The 22,920-nt window shown below is 36.9% G+C and overlaps 3 protein-coding genes across 3 annotated transcripts; 2 read left to right on the top strand and 1 right to left on the bottom strand.

The window, feature by feature from the left end:
* Positions 1-1,106: 1,106 nt before the first annotated feature.
* Positions 1,107-6,045, top strand: ldhba (lactate dehydrogenase Ba). Its single transcript, XM_058774091.1, has 8 exons — positions 1,107-1,277; positions 2,906-3,041; positions 3,323-3,440; positions 3,672-3,845; positions 4,047-4,220; positions 4,406-4,523; positions 5,156-5,279; positions 5,410-6,045. The coding sequence occupies exons 2-8, from the start codon at positions 2,913-2,915 to the stop codon at positions 5,575-5,577; spliced, it is 1,005 nt and encodes a 334-aa protein (XP_058630074.1). The 5' UTR covers positions 1,107-1,277; positions 2,906-2,912; the 3' UTR covers positions 5,578-6,045.
* Positions 6,046-6,582: 537 nt separating this feature from the next.
* On the bottom strand, positions 6,583-7,385 carry kiss2 (kisspeptin 2). The gene is made up of 2 exons (XM_058773888.1): positions 7,042-7,385; positions 6,583-6,972 (listed from the first exon to the last, which is right to left on the bottom strand). The coding sequence occupies exons 1-2, from the start codon at positions 7,142-7,144 to the stop codon at positions 6,713-6,715; spliced, it is 363 nt and encodes a 120-aa protein (XP_058629871.1). The 5' UTR covers positions 7,145-7,385; the 3' UTR covers positions 6,583-6,712.
* A 1,117-nt stretch (positions 7,386-8,502) lies between these two features.
* gys2 (glycogen synthase 2) lies at positions 8,503-22,387 on the top strand. Its single transcript, XM_058773521.1, has 16 exons — positions 8,503-8,985; positions 10,008-10,189; positions 10,877-11,068; positions 11,283-11,468; positions 13,651-13,795; positions 13,892-14,009; positions 14,093-14,213; positions 14,347-14,453; positions 15,072-15,131; positions 15,345-15,423; positions 16,984-17,097; positions 17,652-17,778; positions 18,790-18,885; positions 18,971-19,134; positions 19,211-19,291; positions 20,449-22,387. The coding sequence occupies exons 1-16, from the start codon at positions 8,865-8,867 to the stop codon at positions 20,659-20,661; spliced, it is 2,106 nt and encodes a 701-aa protein (XP_058629504.1). The 5' UTR covers positions 8,503-8,864; the 3' UTR covers positions 20,662-22,387.
* Positions 22,388-22,920: the final 533 nt, after the last annotated feature.

The following is a 22,920-nucleotide window of genomic DNA, read 5'->3' on the forward strand; positions in this document are numbered from 1 at the left end:
TTTTCGAGAAATCACTCATTTTAGTAAAACAAGTTTGGAACAACACGAGGGAGAGTGAATAATGAACCTTAACTTTCCTCGTTTTTATAGTGGCATCGTTATAGTAGCTGCCAGGATGGCAAGACCTAGAGGGCACAAATGGTTATGTAATACACACAGCCTATTACACAATCTTTCCACAAAACCCAGCACTAACTAGACAGCAACGTGTCCCATAATCCCCCCCAACACACACAGCTCCTCGTCTTCTCTCTTGCTCTTTCTTTTTCATCTTTTTCCATTTATTATATTTCAACTCTTATTTTCCCCTTGTTTAATGCATGTATAGCTATACACATATTCTTCCTTTTAAGCAAATAATGACAATGCCCTTAATGCTGCTCAAATGTCACTGACTGATGAATGCTCTTATTGGACAAACCAGTGGGAGGAACAGGAGCCTCATTGGTCCCCATATTTAGGAGTTAAGAAAGTATTGTTTGATCATGAGAAAGCAAACGGCTGTGTTGCTGAGTTGCCATAGCGCAAACAATGATTCTATCTATCTATCTATCTATCTATCTGGCTCCAAAATGAAATAAAGCTATTTGACACACTTGTTTTATCATGCTGTTTTTGAGTTTTCAAAATTAGAGCATGTTTTGTTTTATTTCAACCTTTGGTTTCTCATGATAGGCCTATGTCCACTTTACATAAAGTAGGCAAGCATTTTTTTTTTTTTTTTTTTTTAATGTTTGAGTTACCACAGGCTTCACTTATTTTGTTGCAGGCATCTGGATGTGTTTATTAGGCAGGTCATGGTTGCATAACACACATAACCCCACCATGCATTTCCAGCGACTCCAACATTACACATAATCAAATGAAAGCTCAATGCAATGTTTTCATTGTAACATTTAACTGTGCATCATGCTGACTGGGGTACGACTCTAATAAGTGGAATATATTGCATTGATACAGATGCCATTAAAGTACAAGGTCAGTGAAGAGGAAGTATTTTTATGATGATGACAATGAAATCCTTGACATAACTCTTCAAGGGGAAAGTGGGCCGGTCTGTCGTTCTCATATTCCTCATATCAGTAAGGGCATCGCATGCACTTGTAACAGCAGGTCATACGCTCTCTGCGTAGCGCCGCACGCTCAAATCCTGCTCCTCCGCGAATCACGCGATCACTCACTCACGCACGCACGCTCGCGCTCTCTCACCGGTGCTCAGCGTCTCTCACTGCCCTTCCTGCAGCTAAGGATACTTATTTAACATTCCTGCAACAAATGTAGGTATAAGGTTTGAATGGCTGTTTTATTGCTTCGCATATGCCTCATCTAAATAAATTCTCTCGATTAGCATTGTGTTAAACGAGCACCGTCGTCATGGTGCGATGTAAGCAGTGTCGTTGACATTGAAGAGTGGTGAAGAAATGCGCGGTTTAGTGATGATTGCAACACTTGCGTGCGCTACATCTCGAGGTTTAACGTGTTTAGTTGCATTAAAAGTGAAGTAACAGCCGTAAGTCCATTCTAAATGAGATGAGCAGCCAAGGACGCATGTGTGGTGCACGCATGAACATGGAGGAATCCGGTGCACGCAGAGCTTGCATTTGGCCTTGTTTAGGAAGAGCTGATGGAGGAAGGCCAAACTGCGAATGTATGATTAACTCTAGACGCTTAAAATAAGAGCAGATCGATTACCATCATGATTTTACAATTTACTGTTTGTTTTCAAACGCAATCGCTGCATCTGAATCGTCAAGGACGTCATAAGGACAGTTGCGTCATGATGGGTTATATGAGCGCCAAATTTAGTTTTAATACTTTCTTTTTCTGATATTTAATCAATTCTGATTTTCTGTTGTGTACACAATGGCAACAAGCATGTATTATTTATGTGTCTAAAAGGAGTAAATGTTTAATCGAATTGTTTACAATATCTTTATTTTAGCTTGAAATATGTAAACAATTTTAATGTAAAATGATTTTTTTATAAAATGTTTAAATATTTTGAATGCGTATACAAAAATGTTAGATTTATTTATATATATATATATATAACTTTTTGTTAGAATGAAATTATATCCGCTCAACAATATCAGTAGCTTAAGATAGGCTCTCTATTCACTAAGTGAGTTATGTTAATTAGCAGCAGCATTCCAAGATAAGGTTTGGAGATAAAAGCACACGACCGTTACGTTGTTGCTGTGTTATGGCCAGGGAGAATTGCACTCCGAGACATTTTATGGTGGCACTATCTAACATTTTCTAGATAATAATATCTAACGTCTAACATAATCCTCATGAGTCCATTGAGGATTAGTGTCTCACATGAACTGTGTGTGTGTCAGGTTTTGCATGCTCATAAGCCTGTGCCTCTGGTGGTGTCACATCTAGGTTTGTGTAGTCAACTGTAATAAACTTGATTGGATGGAATTCTAAAAGTCTAAAAATAAATTGTTATTTGCGTAAGGCATATAGAAGTCTCTTAGATGCAGCAAATTATTAATTATAGTTAGTTTTTATCAGTAATAGTTTTTTCTCTTGGACTAACATGAACATGCATTGCCTAAATGAACTTGCGTGTGTAGAAACACTCCTTCAGTTTGTCTAGATTTAGCAAAGGGGGGCAGAGTGACTTGACTCCAGTGGCTAATTATATTACTGAGTGGGCCTCACCTTGCAACTCAGGATATGGGTAATTTGCTCAATACGGAGTAATGGTTTATGCAGTGAGGGTGACCTTGTTACCTTGACCCAGCTTTGGTGCCTGACCATGTCGAGTTTAACTGCAACTTTTACACAGTTAACATTTACCCCACAGATTCCTGTCATTTTCTTTAATCTTTCCTATTATTTATCGTACGCTCCTAATAGTTTGCATTGTGAAATATGATCTGCCCCGTTCTTGCAGCGGGATCATGGCCTCAGTATTGCAGAAGCTGATCACCCCTCTGGCCACCGGCCCAGCTGAGCCCCCCAGGAACAAAGTCACAATTGTTGGCGTGGGGCAGGTGGGCATGGCATGTGCCGTCAGCATCCTGCTCAGGGTAAGAGACCCTCATCTTTATCACCAAAGTGTTATTTTTAGCTTCTACAGTATTGAAATAAAGGTGTGGTCATATTTACCATTGCTTGGTTTAGTTTCACTGGCAAAATCCAGTCATCGCAATAGGAATCAGTGTGATTGGGAGTTTCACTTGAGGGCAAAAATGTCCTCCATGCAGATTCAAGACAGTCATGTGAATACTCTGCCTTCACCTGTGACCGCACCTTTGTAATAAAATTGTGTCAGGTATTTCAAGTAATAATGTTTCATATTGTCTTGTAGGAGCTTGCAGATGAACTGGCTCTGGTGGATGTTGTGGAGGATAGACTGAAGGGGGAGATGTTGGATCTGCAACATGGCAGCCTTTTCCTCAAGACCCCCAAGATTGTGGCTGATAAGGGTGGGATGCATTGTTTTTTATTGCATGGGACTGACTCTTTGTGTTAAAAATCTGATCATTTTATCAGATTAAGTATATTAATATACTAAGACTAGATTTCTCCTGTGAATATTCACAGAACAGTGGTAAATACGGATTGTGCCTTCATGCTAGTTTATTATTTGTTCAGTACAGGTATCCAAAGTTTTGAGTGGCAGTGTATGTTTATTATTATTTTTATTTGGCTGACAGACTACTCTGTGACTGCTAACTCTCGTCTCGTGGTGGTGACGGCCGGAGTGCGTCAGCAGGAGGGTGAGAGCAGATTGAACCTGGTGCAGAGGAACGTCAACATTTTCAAACACATCATCCCTCAGATTGTCAAATACAGTCCTGACTGCACCCTCATCGTGGTGTCCAATCCAGGTGAGCAATTAATTGCTTCATTTTGCTGTACCTCAACCAATGTGAATATTTGCTATTGGCAAATAATATCTCGTATATTGTGAATTCTAATGAGACTTAAAAACAAAAACAAAAAAACCTAAATGCCACTCTAAATCTGTGTCCATTTCAGGTTCCTGTAGTGTATTAATAGTAACTGTGGTTTCCTCTGTGTTCATACAGTGGATGTTTTGACCTACGTGACCTGGAAGCTGAGCGGCCTGCCAAAGCACCGTGTCATCGGCAGTGGTACCAACCTGGACTCCGCTCGCTTCCGCTTCATCATGGCCGAGAAACTGGGCATTCACTCCAGCAGCTTCAATGGCTATATCCTGGGAGAGCACGGAGACTCCAGCGGTGAGAGAGGGAGCTGAATGAAGACGAAAATATGAGAGAAAATGGGTGTGGAGAGGATGAAGTGCATGTAGAGTGAATATTAAAATGGATGAATGTGAACTGCTGCATGATGTGACACGGTTTCAGTCATTCATGGCATATTTCATTTTTGAAAAAAATTTTAAAGTGCTGTTTTTGTTTAACAGTGCCTGTGTGGAGCGGAGCAAATGTTGCTGGAGTCAGCCTGCAGAAACTCAACCCTGACATTGGCACAGATAAAGACAGCGAGAACTGGAAGGAAGCTCACAAGATGGTTGTGGACAGGTAGGTCACAATCCTATTTCATAGGCTCTGTTATCTGACCGTTTGGAAATTGATTATAATTTTAATGTTCAAACCCATATGCTATCTTTTTTATGATTAAAACACAAAAGGAGGTTTTGTAAAGTATTTTTACACAAAACAGTTTAAAGTGAACCTCTTCAAAAAGTATCTAAGCTACGCTTACTTTGTAATTGGTACTACATTTAGTTTTAAACTTACTTTGCAGCCATTAAAACATTTATGTAGTATGAGTGACATTTGGACATGCTATATCCACAGCGTCAGTTGTGTCGCAGCGTCAATCATTCACAAATCCTCTCCTGTGGCCATATGAGATAGTTAAGTGTTAATCAGATGTGCACTTAAGAATTTCCATCTCTTCCAGGTGCTATTCGCCTACTTGTATTCTAAGTAATAAATTCAGATGTATTACTTGTCTCAAATAAGGTTTTTTTTTTTATTATATAGTAGGGAAGTATGAATATTTGTATGCTGAGCTTGTAATCCAAATTCTCCTTTTGTGTTCAACAACAAAGAAACGGCAGCTGCAAGGATTGGAAAAGCATGACAGGCGTAAATAATGACATGAAGTAAATATCTATTGTTAATTAGTTACTGCTATCTTCTCTTAGTGCTTATGAGGTGATCAAGCTGAAGGGTTACACTAACTGGGCCATCGGCCTCAGTGTGGCCGACCTGACCGAGACCCTGGTGAAGAACCTGAACAGGGTCCACCCTGTCTCCACCATGGTGAAGGTGAGAGGAGTTAACACTCAGTTTAATATCTTGGTAGAATCATGATCCTTATCACAGAATGAATTAATCAAGGTCTTTCGTTGTTGTTATTAGTGATCACTTCATGTGTTTCTTATTGTACGATCTGTAGGGCATGTATGGTATCAGTGATGAGGTGTACCTCAGCCTCCCCTGTGTGCTGAACAGCAGCGGAGTGGGCAGCGTCATCAACATGACCCTGACCGATGAAGAAATCGCTCAGCTGAAGAAGAGCGCTGACACTCTGTGGGGTATCCAGAAAGACCTGAAGGACCTGTAGATCAACCGCTGGACACCATGCACTCCTTTCCTTAACTCTGTTCACACTCCCTCAGTATCTTTACACACTCTCTAACTCTGTGTCGGTCCTTTCTTCTCACTTGCTTTTGGGCATGGTTGCTTTGAAGTATTTTTTTATTTCTTCTGGTGGTTAATGTAGGCATAATCCAAAATGTGGAATTTTTCTTCTTAAGAGAAGGATCAAAGGGAAACCTCTTTGGTTCTTCAAATTTGCACTTGTTAACCTAGTCACTCTGTGTGGGCAATAAAGAAAGAACCAACACCTTTCTTGTCTAGACATAATTTAGTGAGATCATTAGGGAACGTTCTTGGGTCTTTCTGTTTAAGTCAAGAGGAGAAGGGACTGAAGTGAGAAGAATGAATACATTTGTATTTCTGAATCATGTGTAAGTGTTGGTCATGTGAATGTGCATAAGATGAAGTTAATAAATTAACATGTTCAAATCTGTCTGTTGGTTGTTTTTGTGGTGTCCAAGTACTAATACCAATATTTTGTACCTTTTTGGTGTTTTTTTTTTTTGTTAAATAAGCTGTGTAACCTACAGGATTTTCAACACTAAATGTGCAAATTATACAATAATGATTTTTAGAGTACCTTTTTATGGCGTAACTTTTTGCTTTTTAATGGTCATTTAAACAAAACACATTTTGTGTTCTATTTGTGACGTTTAAACATATAAGTGAAAATTACAGTATTTTTGTCAATGTTCTGTTCTGAAATGAACAACAGTGATCGAAGTGATACTTGTAAATCTAAAGCCGTTACTGAAATGTTTGAAACGCATTATTAAAAAGAATATACACCGGTATGTAAAAATTATTTTCAAGACACTCAACCTTTTTGAATTAATTTAGTGTCAATTTACAAATCTTAATTCTTCCCCTCCCCTTAATTCGAACCCAGTCAACAATCATAAGTGCATATGATTTACTTAAAGCCATCAAACAATATAAAACGTTTATTGCACAAATACAAGAACTCAGTGAAACAAGTGCGCCATAAAATTCCATGACTGAGAAATAAAAAAGCATAACAGGCAAAGCGTGCCTGAAATAATTACCCACAGTTTTCAACCAAGCAAACCGCATCCTTCCATCTGATAGAAGAGGGATTTTCAAGAAGTTTCTAACTGTTTTCTCAGGTAAAGCATCATTGGCAGCAGGTGCTTGTGTCTGTCAGTGTCAGTCGTTGTCGCTTCATTTCGCTTCCCAAAACGCAGCCCAAACGGGTTGTAGTTGAATTTACTGCGTGTTAATCGATGTTTGCATGAAATATGACTCGATTCGTCTTTTTCTTGGAAGAAAAAGCAAAGGCTTGCGTCGTCCGAAGTGCTGGGCTCGTCAAACTGCCTCCGCTCCATGGTCTGCTTGGAGTCTGGAAAGTAAGATATCTATATATAAGATTTATTTTCCATGTATTTTGATTGCAAAGCATCATCCTTACCTGGAATGGGCTCAGATGTATCCATGTCAGTGAATGGTGCTCTCAAAGCTGTGGACTGACAGATCATTGCAGACATGAAGAGAATCAGTGCCTTGATTTTCATACTGCTGAATTGTAAAGCTTATGGAGCACAGCTGAGCTTTTCTCTCTTCAGTGAACAAACCCATGCTCTGCTGTCCTCCTTTAATATAAAGCTTGGCTGGTGACATCCTCTGACCTTATTTTACATGTATGACTGTCTGTGGCAAATAGGACCTCCCTGTAGCCTCATCCAGAGCATTTTAAATGTTAAAATGTAAGCTTTTTTCTTGGAAATCCTGTGGTAAATTGTACACTGAAATCCACTGCGATTATTCAAATAGCTGCTGAAGTTCTGCTGCAAAACCCACCAAAAGCACATTATGTGTGGTTTTATACACATCACACATTTCAATTTGAGTTTTCTCTCATTCGGTGTCAGGGAAAACATGATATGAAAGTAAAATAAGGGCTTGTAGCAGGAAAACATGAATGAAGCCACTATAATGGTGTACAATCATGGTCATTTTCAGTGCCTTGTAGAAAAATATAGTAAACTTTCATTGTCATCTTGCCATGGTAATAAGATCATGCCTGGATATTATAACAACAAGAAAATATTCCTGGCATAATGTGACAACACATTATCTTACATGGTGTGAGTATTATGAATTATGCACAAGCGCGATGGTTCTTGGTAGCTACATTTAAGAGCTTTTTATTTTACTTTTGTGATGCTAGCACCCTGAATGTAAATAGCCTATATGGAAATTACTGAACGTGAAAATATGTAATTTTTGATAGTGGTAGCCTAATGATAAACTCCTAAGAAAAAGTACAGGTCAGCAGAAAGTTTAACAGTAGTTTTAAGTTTTTACTTTATTTAGTTGAAATACTGCAAAAAAATGTATTTTGAGGGGTAATAAAAGAATATGTCCTATAAAACATGCTCTATCTATCTATCTATCTATCTATCTATCTATCTATCTATCTATCTATCTGTCTATCTGTCTATCTGTCTGTCTGTCTGTCTGTCTGTCTGTCTGTCTGTCTGTCTATCTGTCTATCTATCTATCTATCTATCTATCTATCTATCTATCTATCTATCTATCTATCTGTCTATCTATCTATCTATCTATCAGCATGTTTGTTTGTTTTTTGCTTGTCTGTGGAATTTAATTTTTTTTGTCATTTGCTAGAGCTTTATTTTTTTGTATGAACTTTAATGGATCCCACTTAATACTTAATGCAACGTAGACTCCGGACTGTCCTGTAAAAAGCGTATTTTCTCTATAAAACAAATAACAAATGTTGTCGTTCAGAAGTTAAACGTCAAACACGCGTAGACGTGCGTCATTTGTGTATTTACCCGTGTATTTGTATTTAATTTTTTTTTTTTTTTATAGAATAGTCTTGTGAAAAAGGATCTATCCATGATATGCTGTTTGTTTTATAGAAGTATTAGATGGAACAAAAGAGGAATATGCACTAGGTGCAAGTGCACGTGCCGTCCGGTCAGAGGGGTTCGCGCGGCCAAATCTTTCTCCTTGATGTCTGTGGACTTCAGACACGCGATCACAGTGTGCACATGCAGGTTTTTTTAAGACTTCGTTAAAGGTTAGAGGAAGAGATAGAGCAACAGCTCACAGTGTGTCCAGGACCTCCAGGCGCTCCATTAATTTGAAGAGAAACAGTCTTTGTGGCTGTTTAGATGGTTTTAGCTTCTTTACTTTTTACCACAATAGCAGTAATTCGGCCCATTTCGTATTTACAACAGCAGTTGACAGATAAAAACGGTTTGTGAGATGCGACTATCCAGATCTTTGTCAATAACATCATTAAGTGGACTTCCTTTATGGGAAGATGAAAGTCTACCTGTGCAAGACCTCTTGCTTTTTGAGGTCTCGTGGGAAGTCACCAATAAGGGTAAGAACTTAACACTGTGTTTTCAGTGTGTTACATGTTTTAATTTATGTAATTTCGTTTTTTGTGCATAATTTCCTAATTTAAGCCATTTTGTCAAATTATGCAAATTGTATGGAATATAATATTTGGTTGTATTTATGATACGTGCTAATTATGAGATTAACCTTTGCCAGACAAATATATCCATTTTATTACATAAACAATATTATAGTTAATATTCGAATTTACAACAAAAAAGAAATGTTCATTTTCCTATTGGGTTGTGGGCTGTATTATGTAACTATACATTTTATATGGCTTTATGGTTGTATGTGAGAGAGAGAGAGAGAGAGAGAGAGAGTTTTATCAAAAGGTATGAAAATAATATATGATTGTATTTGATAAGCTATGTGTGAGATTAGCTTTTGCCAGAGAAATACGTGTAGGCCATTTTATTCTAAAATTACTATGTACTTTTCCATCACCTTTATTTCTACCACATAATAATCATCTTTTAGATGTGCTGGGAATGATATCTAATGTAATTTGTTCATGATGGCTCAGAAGGGAAATAACCTGTGACACATATATTGTGCGCAAATTGTAGCTTTCTAAAGGTCCATTACCAAAAGTGCCCATAACTGAAGAATCACTTTAAAAATGTCAAATTCTACAATTTCTCATTACCATATATTTTTTAAAATATATTGCATAACCTTAGCAAGAATCTAGTTGTGATTTTGGCCCCTGAAAGTGCATTTGACCTCAAGACTGTTCACCCCATTATCAGAAGACTTGAAAATAGTTCAACAAGACAGAGCTGTCATTTAGAAAAATGTGTGCATGTGTGCAGAATTCATACACTCTTGTATCAGTGGGGCTGTATCGCAGGTTAAACATTAAGCTTCAGATCAATAGTCAGATTTTTGAGACCTAAATCTATTTTGAAAACTGTTCTAGTTTGAAGTTCTAATTTAGCTAATCTTCTCTGTTTCTCATTTATAAATATTTTATTCCCTTCACAACTGTACGTCTGTCTTCAGTTGGGGGTATATACACTGTTATTCAGACTAAAGCAAAGATCACCGTGGATGAATGGGGAGAGAACTACATCATGATGGGACCCTACTACGAACACAACTTCAAGACCCAGGTGGAGAAATGTGAACCTCCAAATCAAGCCATCAAAGCAGCCATGGACTCCTTGATTAATAACGGTTGCCAGGTATTGCACACATGGTTATTGGTGATGTCCTTTCACATGGTCTGCATCTTATATGTAGACCTTGGTCCGGTTCGTTGAGGGTTGTAATACTTTGACCAATTAAAAAGATGCTTCTGGCATTGACATGCCTGCTATATCAGTATCAGATGGTAGTATTAAAGCTAGATAGAAAATAAATCAGCTTTTATGCAACAGTGTATTCGATTATAAAAAAATATTTTATTTATCTATTTATTTGTCTTGGTCTCATTTTGACCAGCAGGTGACACTAGAATATCACTTTAGAGAGGGTACAAATGAAGTTTTTTGGTTATTGATCTATTTATTTATTAAGTATATTTTATTTATAATTCCTTAGGACATGGTATTTAACAACAGGGCCTTTATTAGTATAGTTAAAAAAACACTAAAACAATTCAAACAAATCAATTCAATTTATTTTGAATATATTTTTACACACAGTTTTTACAGTATATATACGTATATATATATATATATATATATATATATATATATGAACAAACTGAATATAAACGATACTGAATAAAATATAAAAAAATTAAATATACTGAATATAAAATAAAAGATAATAAAAAATATTAGTAATTGAAATAAAAGGGACATCTTCACACCACCTACGGTTTTTATTAGTGTCGTTTTTGGCCCTCATTTCCTCTCTACATGCAGGTGCACTTTGGCCGCTGGTTGATTGAGGGTAGTCCATACGTCATCCTCTTTGATATTGGGGCCGCTGCCTGGAACCTGGACCGCTGGAAGGGGGATCTGTGGAACGCGTGCAGCATCGGGCTGCCCTATCACGACAGGGAGGCCAACGACTCACTCATCTTTGGTTCTCTTGTGGCCTGGTTCTTCAAGGAGGTGAAGAGACACCCTTTCTAAACGCCACACTAAACCCATCTGATTTTGCTTGCCTGGATTACACTGGATTACTTCAGTAGTTTCACCTGTACTTTTCTAGTCTATCCTAGATAAAATATGAATTGATTTAGTGTATGTTAACTTTGTGGGATAAACATTGGGTTTGATGGAGTAATGTGCTGATGATGTTTAACCTGTCTGCCTCCCTCCACAGTTAACAGACCAACTACAGGACAAGCCCAACGTAATTGCTCATTTCCACGAGTGGCAGGCTGGGACAGGACTTGTACTGAGCCGCTCCCGAAAGATTCCCCTGGCAACTGTTTTTACCACACATGCCACCCTACTGGGCCGATACTTGTGTGCTGGTAATGCAGACTTCTATAACAACCTGGACAAGGTGAGGATTGTTTTGACACTGTAAACCAGTTGTTCTCAACCTGTTTGACTTAGAAAGCCCCTCACTGTCCAACACAATATTCAAAGGCCCATACATATTATAACTAGTTATTTTATATGTCTGGGATATAAAGGGGTGGCTTGTCCTACAGGTGGTAGGGACCTATGTTATGTATAAATTCTTTATCGTACTTGGTTTTCACTGATTTTTAAATTCTGTTCACTTTTGCTCTTTCTGTGTGCATATTTTTTTCAAACAAGTCGGAACACAACGAAATTAGCACAACACAATGGAAACGAGCAACAACACAACAAAATTAGCACAACACAATGGAAACAAGTCGCAACACAATGGAAATAAGCCACAACACAACGAAATTAGCACAACACAACGGAAACAAGCCGCAACACAACGAAATTAGCACAACACAACGGAAACAAGCCGCAACACAACAAAATTAGCACAACACAACGGAAACAAGCTGCAACACAACAAAATTAGCACAACACAACGGAAACAAGCTGCAACACAACGAAATTAGCACAACACAACGGAAACAAGCCGCAACACAACAAAATTAGCACAACACAACGGAAACAAGCCGCAACACAACAAAATTAGCATAACACAATGGAAACAAGCTACAACACAACGAAATTAGCACAACACAACGGAAACGCAGCAACACAACAAAATTAGCACAACTCAACGGAAACAAGCTACAACACAACGAAATTAGCACAACACAACGGAAACGCAGCAACACAACAAAATTAGCATAACACAATGGAAACAAGCTACAACACAACGAAATTAGCACAACACAACGGAAACGCAGCAACACAACAAAATTAGCACAACTCAACGGAAACAAGCTACAACACAACGAAATTAGCACAACACAACGGAAACGCAGCAACACAACAAAATTAGCATAACACAATGGAAACAAGCTACAACACAACGAAATTAGCACAACACAACGGAAACGCAGCAACACAACAAAATTAGCACAACACAATGGAAACAAGTCGCAACAACGGAAACAAGCCACAACACAACAAAATTAGCACAACACAACGGAAACAAGTTGCAACACAATGGAAACAAGTCACAACACAACGAAATTAGCACAACACAATGGAAACAAGTCGCAACACAATGGAAACAAGTCACAACACAATGGAAACAAGTCACAACACAACAAAATTAGCACAAAACAATGAAAACAAGTCACAACACAACAAAATTAGCACAAAACAATGAAAACAAGTCACAACACAACAAAAATAAGCAACAACACAGTGAAATTAGTCCTGTGTGTTGTGTTGCGTTATGTTGTGGCGATTTTGTTGTGTTGTGAGGATTTCATTGTGTTGTGCACTACTGGGCCACCATAGTCACAACACTATCTGGGTAAACTTATAGAAGTGAAACACTTAATGTTGGAATGGTGACCAGTCATTGAACCTAAAATATACACTGTTATTTATTTATTCACATAGATTTTAACTTAATGTTGTGAAAAAATGCACATGATATTTGTCATTAACCTACAGTTTGTTTATTTTTAGTCATTTTATTCATGTTTGTATCGATTAAGTAGCTTTATATATATGTCAGTATTGGTAAGATCATGAATATATATATATATATATATATGTGTGTGTGTGTGTATGTATTTATTTATTTGGCTTAAAATTGATTTATTTAAAAGGGGGGGAAAAAACAAAATACAAAATAAAACAATTCAAAAGACATAAGTCACAATACAACATCCCTCACATTTTCTGCTATTTAAAGTGTGTCCCACAGAAATCAGTCAAGTCGGTTAGTGTAGTGGACTCTTATTAGTGGTGGAACTGAGCAGGTGTGAGTGCATGCAGTGATAATTGGGCCTGGTGTAGGGAGCATAAAGGTCATCATGCCTGAAGGTTGCAGGGCTTGATTGAAGAATAATTGACAGCGTCTTATTATTTACTGGCTGATGCGATTGCCTTTTGGCCCCACAGAGACTTCCTTCACCTGCTGATGAGGGGAAAGCTCTGAGACTTTTGATTTATAAATTCTTATTTCAGCAAAGGTTGCAAAAATGAATTTTGGACTCTGCATAACATTTGTCCATAGACTTCCCTTTTTAGACTGGTAATTTCCATCTCATTTAATTATCCATTTCATGCAGTTTAACATAGACCAAGAGGCAGGGGAGAGACAGATCTACCATCGGTATTGTTTGGAGAGAGCAGCGGTACACTGTGCACATGTCTTCACCACCGTGTCCCAGATCACAGCTGTGGAGGCCAATCATATGCTCCATAGACAACCTGGTATCCCCTGCATTACAAAGCACCTCATCTGCTCTTATCTGCGCTTCTAAATGTATTACGTTGAAAAGATCATGTTTGCATTTATGGTCCATGCAGATGTTGTCACCCCAAATGGTCTGAATGTTAGGAAGTTCTCAGCCATGCATGAGTTCCAGAACCTGCACTCCATGAACAAAGCCAAGATCCAGGAGTTTGTTAGGGGCCACTTCTATGGGTTAGAGCTCTTTTCTGTCTGCACAATAACACACACTTGTGCAATTAAAAAAAAAAAATTTAAAAATCTCTTCTCTTTGACAGCCATCTGGATTTCAGTCTGGAAAAGACCTTATTCTTTTTCATCGCAGGACGATATGAGTTTTCTAATAAAGGAGCAGACCTGTTTCTTGAATCTCTGTCCAGATTAAACTACTTGCTAAGGGTACAGTATGAACAGTCACTGCTGAACTTTAGATAACACTTATAGTTTCTTCACAAAATGTAATAATCTAGTACCAGCCAAAGCAAAAAATGTTCATTTCTGATTGTGTGTTTGTGCTCATGCTGACTGACAGGTTCATAAGAGTGATGTTACAGTGGTTGTGTTTTTCATCATGCCTGCCAAAACCAACAACTTCAACGTGGAGTCTCTTAAAGGGCAGGCTGTACGCAAGCAGCTGTGGTGCGTAACTGCTTAAGTGTATAACCTTTGACCAGTTTTAGGGTATTAATGAAATAATAATATTATATATTATAGTTCTATATAAAATTATGTATAAATATAAACATTTTATGTGTACAAAATTAAACGGTAATAATATAAGAAGAAAACATTCATTTAAAATATATGAATCATAAATAAAAATTATTATTTGTTTTTGAGGAACATATATATTATTTATTGACTGTATTATAAACTAAATTAATTCTTAATAATAATAATAATAACATAAAATGTTTTTGTTGTTCATATTTTTGTTTTACTGGTGAGAAATGTTGTACATATATCGCCACATGTAATTTCTTATAAAGTTATTTTCCATCAGCCAGTTACGTCCACTTTTTACTTATTTTTACTTATCTATTTTTACTTGTGAGTGTTCACTTTGGATCTTACTAGTCTCTATTTCTTGTAGCTTATTATACTTGTAGAGCCCTGATACTGAATCAGCTTTCCCTAGCTATATTAATATTTTTTATTAGGCAATGAAAGGAAGTCTTGTTCCAGAAATGGCTCTTATTTTTAGATGGCTTTAGTGTGTAAGACTTCTCAAATATATCTTTCTCATCTATCTCTCAGGGACACCGCTCAGTCAGTGAAGGAAAAGTTTGGAAAAAGGCTTTACGAGAGCTTGTTAAGGTTGGTGATGTCCTCATACAGAACTGACATAACAGGGCTCAAATAGATGTGACAGTAACACATCAGTAACACGTTCACAGCGTTATCGAGGTGTTGATGAGAGTACACCACACTTCCCCAGGGAGTTGTCAGATTATTCATAATGACATTGTGTGATGTCAATGGGTCATTTCAGATAGGATCTCCTCTAATGAAGCTCTCTTGCGTTCACAGGGGTGAGATCCCAGATATAAGCAAAATCCTGGACAGAGATGATTTCACAATCATGAAGAGGGCCATTTATGCAACACAGGTCAGACAAAATGTTACACAGTTCTTACAACACAAGAGGCCACATTTAAAAAAGCTTATGTAACTAGATAAATAGCAAGTGTATTGCAAATGTGTGTGTGTGTGCGCGTTTGATTTAAAAAAAAATATATATATATATATTTTAATTTGGAAAATCTTGCACTGATGTTAACAGAGTTGATAACTGAAAAGGCAAACAATTATTAAAAAAGGTTAAAATATTATTTGTTTTCCTATATTTAGCCATTGGTTATGGATGACTAAGAGTGCCACAAATATAAAAGATACAGTTTTCAATTTATTACTTTAAAAAATATATATATAAAAAAAATTCTAATTGATAGACATATTTAAAACTTGTTAAATATGTGTTGTGTGAACTATGGTTATGAACCGTTCAAAACAATTTAAAAAATAAAATTGCATTTGTAAATTTATTATTTATTAAATTTATTACAAATAAAAATGCAGTCTTAAATGTTGTGTTTAGAATTGATTTAATTTATTTAGTAGTGGTTACATTAAACTACATTTTTAAACAAATTAAGATTTTTTTAAGTCTTTATTTGTCATATTTGTATTTTTGAATTAATACATGAATATGTTTTTTTGTAATGAACACTAAATTGGATATTGACAATTGTGCATGGCAGCCAATCTTGTATTTTCATATCTTTTGCATTACACCATTCTCTCCTCTCACATGCTAAAATATTTTAAGTTCTAATCAATATTTCATGTCCAATTATTTATTTGATAAGTAGCTTTGAAACAAGAAAGATAACATACAGTCAGCGGGTCATTATCAGAAAATAACTCCCTACAGGATAATACTGTACATTATTTCTTATGTACTAAACTTAACATACTCAGTAGGATATGGGTCTAAAGATGGACATCTCAGAACTAATGAATAAGCGTTCTTGGGGAGTTTCTTTCATTCATCCTCCCCAGCATGTTTTTTTATGAATGGACTCTAATCAAAGGTCAGGCTTAGGTTATAGTGAATATCGACATACTACGCCTCTGTAAATCTGCGGTGGAATCCCCTGCATCACTCTGCTGGATTACTTGTTACAGAGCTTAGTGACGTATTTAACCACGTTTCCTGACTGTCTGCAGTCGATCGATTGAATGTGTTACTGAGATTTATTCAACAGCGTTTTAATGGCAGTGTTATGAGCAGCCAGTCAATATACAGCCACTCCGGTTAGATTTATCTTGGTATCAATATTTCGGGGAGAGATATTGATCTGTTAGCGCTGGTATTTGTTCATAAGAAGGAATGAGAGCAACAAATGAGTCTAATATTTCTGGAGGGTTAAAGTCCATTTACTCTTTTCCTGTGAGTGACCCAGTCTCTAGAATTCAATAGCAAAAATAATGTATAGAAAGCATTAAAATGGTGCAAGTAGAAACACAGAGGCAGCGCAGGCAGTCAATTTTGATATTAAAATTACGATTTTTTAAAAATTGTTTAACTCATTGTTTTTATTTTCAGTACACTTCCTGTGTCAAATACACTCACATGCAGTTGCATCCATGCATTTGTTCTCCGTAGAGACACTCTCTTCCTCCAGTAACAACTCACAACATGCTGGACGACTCCACAGACCCGATCCTGAGCAACGTCCGCCGTATCGGCCTCTTCAATGGACGCAATGACAGAGTGAAGGTGTGCAGTTATCTATGTCTTATGCCAGTAGACTTTAATTAAAAGCAGCTAAAATGTAGGGCTCAATATTAAAGGGGATAGTTCATCCAAAAATGAAAATTCTGTCATTAATTACTCACCCTGATGTCGTTCCAAACCGTAAGACCTTAGTTCATCTTCAGAACACAAATTAAGATATTTTTTGATGAAATCCGAGAGCTTTCTGACCCTGCGTAGACAACAACACAACTGACATGTTCAAGGCCCAGAAAGGTAGTAAGGACATTGTTAAAACAAGTCCATGTGACATCAGTGGTGCATCCATAATTTTATGAAGCTACGAGAATACTTTTTGTGTGCAAAGAAAACTAAAATAACGACTTTATTCATCAATTTCTTCTCTTCTGTGTCAGTCTTCGCCGTGCGTTCAGGAGAGTACCACAATGCAAGCGTGCAACACTATTATGCAAAAATGATCTATTTTAATTTTTTAAAAACAATTTTGAAATCATTAAAAAAAAATTTTTTTTATTTCTCATGATTAATTATGAATGTGTTCCTTGTTTTTATTCCAGATTGTGTTCCATCCCGAGTTCCTGTCGTCTACCAGCCCCTTGCTGCCCATGGACTATGAGGAGTTTGTGCGTGGCTGCCATCTGGGAGTGTTTCCCTCCTACTATGAACCATGGGGCTACACTCCAGGTTTCACACAGACCAGACAAACATACACACACTTTCACTTCCATTTTATGAGCTTTCACATTCTTACATCCAACATCTTGCGTTTCAATTAAAATCCGAGCTTGATTTGATTGATTATATATTAATATGGGTCCATTTTCAAAGGGTTTTGGGAGGGAAAAAAATAAAGAATAAAATTACCACGCTTAATAATATTTTGTCCTTTTGTGTATATATTTGTATTTCATACATAAATGTTATTTAAAGTGTAGATTTTTTTTATACATGGGATCAGTGTTGGGGAAAGTTGCTTTTATATTGTAAAAGTACTCCGTAAAAAGTAACTAATTACTTTACTTAGTTACTTTTTATGGTAAGTAATGTGTTACGTTACTTTTTAAATCTGGGCTGGGCTTGCTTGTTTGTTTTAATATAAAAAGTTCTATTTTTGGCAATGCCAAATGTGAAATGAATAAGCCTCAGGCTGAAGGAAAAATATATTCACAGGAGAAGAAATTTTAACACTCTTCGGCAATAAAAAAAAAATGAAGCATAAATGTTAGTTTATCTTCAGGAATTTTTGCTCATAGTTGAATTGGATCAAAGATATTGGTTAATAAAATGGGATTAAATACATAAAGCATATTTGTGTTATTTAAAATATAAATGCAGGTTTGCATCATTCTGAGTTTCACATTTTATTGTTTTTATACTGAGGAATACTGAAGTGATATGAATTAATGCATGTTCACATTTAGTCTAGAACTACAATAACATCATGTTCACGCTTACTTGCGATTTTTCTCAACATGGGAACAGGAGACTTTTCAGTCAATAAATGGGAAAACAAAGTAACTAGCAATACGTATTTAACTTTTCTTGTACATTAAAAAGTCATGCGTTACTTTACTAGTTATTTGATCTCATTACCCCGAACACCGCATGGGAACTCTGATCACATATAATGATATAATTTTTTGCACCATATATTGCATTATATGACTCTCATCTTCTGTAATGTAATGTGTTCAGGAGAGTGTACCGTCATGGGCATCCCCAGCGTGACCACCAATCTGTCTGGGTTTGGCTGTTTCATGGAGGAACATGTATCTGACCCCTCTGAATATGGTGAGCTCAGTCTTTTATTTACAGTTATCAGTACACTGAATCTGGTACAGCTACTTATGCTGTTGTATCTGCATATGTGTTGTAGGAATCTACATTGTGGACCGGCGGTTCCGTTCTGCGGACGAGTCGTGTAACCAGCTGACTCAGTTCATGTTTTCATTCTGCCAGCAGTCGCGTAGACAGCGAATAATCCAGCGCAACCGCACAGAAAGACTCTCTGACCTGCTGGACTGGAGATACCTCGGACGGGTGAGTATCATCTCAGCTGTTCATTCAGGTGCGATTCACTTTATTCCATTGGTTAATATGGTGTCTCTCTGCTTAGTTCTACATGCAGGCCCGACATCTGGCCCTCAGCAGATCCTTCCCTGGTAAATTCAAAATGGACGACCTTAACATCGCACCGGTGAGCCCTGCTAACACTCCCACTTTCTCAGACGCACATTAATGCCCTATCATGTCCTTCTATCACTGTCAAAGAGAACATCATGGCCTCCTGCACTCCAGCTATGTGCTTAGTTTCATGACCCTAAAGGCCAAGGACATTATGTAAAACACACTACTTTCTAATCATCATGAAGAAAGAATCATGAAAAATCAAATAAATTATGCATCACAACTGTTGAAAATAATAGGAAGTGTTTCTTGAGCAGCACATAAAGCACATTAGAATGATTTCTGAAGGATCATGTGACACTGAAGACTGGAGTTATGATGCTGAAAATTTAGCTTTACCATCATAGGAATAAATTACATTTTAAGTACATTAAAACAAAACAGTTATTTTAAATTGTAGTACATACATTAAAATTGTAATAAATTAATGATTAAATTTATAAATAATGTAATAAATTGCTTTAACTGTATTTTTGATCAAATCAGGTCCATACAGAGCCCCTAATATGACATTTGCAGGATTTGTTTTTCTTTTTTTTCATGTTTCATGTTTGTTGCATGCATGTCAAGGACTTATATGTTGTATACTTGGGGCATCGTGGATTTTATTTTATTATTTCTTGAGGCTATAAGCAGCCCTGAAGGGCAAAGTAAAAAAAAAAGAATCACCCTGAGGCTTTTTGTGCTGCATTGTTGTTGAATACATAAGAAATAAACTAACTAAAATTACTCAAATACACCTTTATATGTTTATATGACATTATTCATAGACATTACAGATCTTGAAATCATTGTCAGCATCAAATACTTCATATCCACTGTGTTCCACCTCATCTCATGTTATTGAATGTATGTGTGACGTCTAACACTCCAGTGATGAGGATGAACTGCTGTTGAGCTTCATTCTTGAGTTTAATTGACAGGATAACATTTACCTGCACAGGAAGATGACTTGATCTCCATTTGAACTCTTGTGATCCCCATAGACTCACTCACAGATGATCTACACTAAGACTACACACACACACAGAAAATTCAAGTTACAGATAAATCTGGTGTATATATCAATAAACAAGTCTGTAATGTAATTATGACTCATTTTCAATCACTTTTGATCACCATTAATTCAGAATCAGTATGAGTAACCAAAATGTTTTGTTTCCACAGACACAAGGCTTCCGTTACCCCAGACCCGCTTCAGTCCCTCCATCCCCATCGGCTTCCCTCCACTCCACCCCTCACCACAGCGATGAGGAAGATGACGACACCTATGACGAAGAGGAGGAAGCGGAGAGGGACAGGCAGAACATCAAGGCACCGTTCAGTCTGGGTGCAGAGCCTGAGGGTGAGAGCAAAGAACCACTGGAAAATGGGAATTAAGATCTGCACCCTCCTGCTCCAGTAGTTCAGACTCTAGGACATATTTACACCCCCTGCCCTCTGAGAATGTGCTACATTTGTCTGACTACAGCTTTTGAATGGATTATTGATAAAATATCACCCAAGTGTGAATGGGAAGATATCTTTGACATAGTGGTGTTCAATCACTTTGAAAATCTGGGATTAAATAACCCATTTAAGCTTGTAACTAATGAAAATTGAACCATGTGAACTCATTTGTACATATGATTCTTGCTTTCATCGAAGCTCAAGATGCTATTAAGCATCTCAAATCATGCTGGAGAACGTGACCATCAGGTTTGACGTGAACTTGCAGAGTTCATGCAACTCAAATGCTGCTGGCATTAAAGCAAATGTGGGACAAATCAAATACCAGGACAGAAAAATGAATGTTAATTCTTCAGTTCAACTTTTAAATCATACTACGATACTGACAACTCATCATGAAAGAGATTATATTCATTAAAAAAATGCAAAAGTCTCTTTTGGATAGAAATTTGGTATCTTTTTAGTGTTTTAAACCAAATTTGGTATATTGGTGCCATATGAGGCTATAATAATTTGTGCTAATGTGGAAGAAGATACCTTTACGTACATACAGTGCCTTGCGAAAGTATTCAAACCCCTTCCGTTTTTTTTTCATGGTTTATGTTGCTGCCTTATGTTAAACTGCTTTAAATGACTTTTTCCCACATCGTTCTACACTCTATACACCGTAATGGCAAAGCAAAATACTGTTTTTTAACATCTTTGCAATTTAATTACAAATAAAAAACTTACATTGTTCCATTGCATAAGTATTCATACCCTTATCTGGGACAACTGAAATTGCGCTCAAAAGCATTCTTATTGCTAGTAGATGTTACTACACTTCAAGTGACATTAACCTGTGGCAAATTCAATTGAATGGGTATGATTTAGAAAGGCACCCATATCATAATAACAGGTCTAACAGCTGAAAATGCATATCAGAGCAAAAACCAAGCCCTGAGGTCATAAGAACTGCCTGTAGAGCTGAGAGACAGGATTGTGTCAAGGCACAGCTCTGGGGATGAGATCAAAAAATTCTGCTGCATTGAAGGTTCACAGAAGCATGTAGCCTCCATTATCCATAATGGAAGACGTTTAGAACAGCTAGGACTCTTCCTAGAGCTGGCCTCCTGGCCAAACTGAGCAATTGATGGAGAAGGGCCTTGGTTAGACTGGTGACCAAGAACCTGATGGTAATTTTAGTTGAGCTCCATGATCATATATACAGATGGGAGAAACTTACAGAAGGACAAACATCACTGCAACACTCCACCGATCTCGGCTTTATGGCGGTGTGGCAAGACTCAGTCCTCTCCTCAGTAAAGAGACACATGAAAACCCACTTGGAATTTGCAACAAAGCACCTAAAGAACTCTCAGATTGTGAGAAACAAGATTCTCTGGTCTGATGAACCTCAATTCCAAGCATCATGTTGAAGGAAACCTGCAGAGTACCAAGCAAAAGTAAAGTGTGGCGATGTGCAAAGCTTGTCGCACCATACCCAAAAAGACTTGAGGCTGTAAAGGTGATTCAGCTAAGTACCGAGTTAAGGGTATGAATACTTATTTCAGTTTTTTTTTATTTGTAATAAATTTACAAAGTTGTGACAATTCTGTTTTTGCTTTGTCATTATGGTGTATGGAGTGTAGATTGATGTGGAAAAAAAGTGATTTAAAGCAGTTTAACATGAGGCTGCAACATAACGTGAAAAAAATGAAGGGGTATGAATACTTTAGCAAGGCACTATATATATATATATATCTCAAAGATAAGCAAAGTTCAACCACAAAAAAAATCCCATCCGTGTTTTATTAAAAAGTCACACTCACAGTAGTGGTTATCAGTGCAAATTCAGTTTAATTAATTGAGAAAATGTTCACACATTCGCAAATATGTATTTTACAGACCAGTCAATTCACATGTTGATTTAACATGAGAAAATGAAAAGGGCAAAAAATCTGTACAGTTAATTTTATATTACACATAATTTCAATCATCATAAATAGTCTCTTTTCCAAGATGTGTCTCGAAAAAACAACCCATTATTTCGCCTGAAAGAAATAAAGAAATAAAATAATAACCTTCCTATCAGTCTTTGTTATTTCAATGATCAGTCCAAGTGGAATCATACAAACAATCTGGAGACACACAGAACTCTACATTACTCAAATCTAGCTGTAATAGTGTTGAACAGTGAGTGATGAACCT

This window comes from Onychostoma macrolepis, chromosome 04 (genome assembly GCF_012432095.1).
Source record: "Onychostoma macrolepis isolate SWU-2019 chromosome 04, ASM1243209v1, whole genome shotgun sequence".
Taxonomy (NCBI): Eukaryota; Metazoa; Chordata; class Actinopteri; order Cypriniformes; family Cyprinidae; genus Onychostoma; species Onychostoma macrolepis.

Bases quoted from the DNA above. Each gene is read 5' to 3' on its own strand.
- ldhba (XM_058774091.1), top strand. From the start codon at position 2,913: ATGGCCTCAGTATTGCAGAAGCTGATCACCCCTCTGGCCACCGGCCCA. The intron at 3,042-3,322 runs GTAAGAGACCCT...ATTGTCTTGTAG, and splicing joins CCGTCAGCATCCTGCTCAGG to GAGCTTGCAGATGAACTGGC. The intron at 5,280-5,409 runs GTGAGAGGAGTT...TACGATCTGTAG, and splicing joins CTGTCTCCACCATGGTGAAG to GGCATGTATGGTATCAGTGA.
- kiss2 (XM_058773888.1), bottom strand. From the start codon at position 7,144: ATGAAAATCAAGGCACTGATTCTCTTCATGTCTGCAATGATCTGTCAG. The intron at 6,973-7,041 runs GTAAGGATGATG...CTTACTTTCCAG, and splicing joins TACATCTGAGCCCATTCCAG to ACTCCAAGCAGACCATGGAG.
- gys2 (XM_058773521.1), top strand. From the start codon at position 8,865: ATGCGACTATCCAGATCTTTGTCAATAACATCATTAAGTGGACTTCCT. The intron at 13,796-13,891 runs GTATCCCCTGCA...TGGTCCATGCAG, and splicing joins TATGCTCCATAGACAACCTG to ATGTTGTCACCCCAAATGGT. The intron at 15,132-15,344 runs GTTGGTGATGTC...TTGCGTTCACAG, and splicing joins CTTTACGAGAGCTTGTTAAG to GGGTGAGATCCCAGATATAA.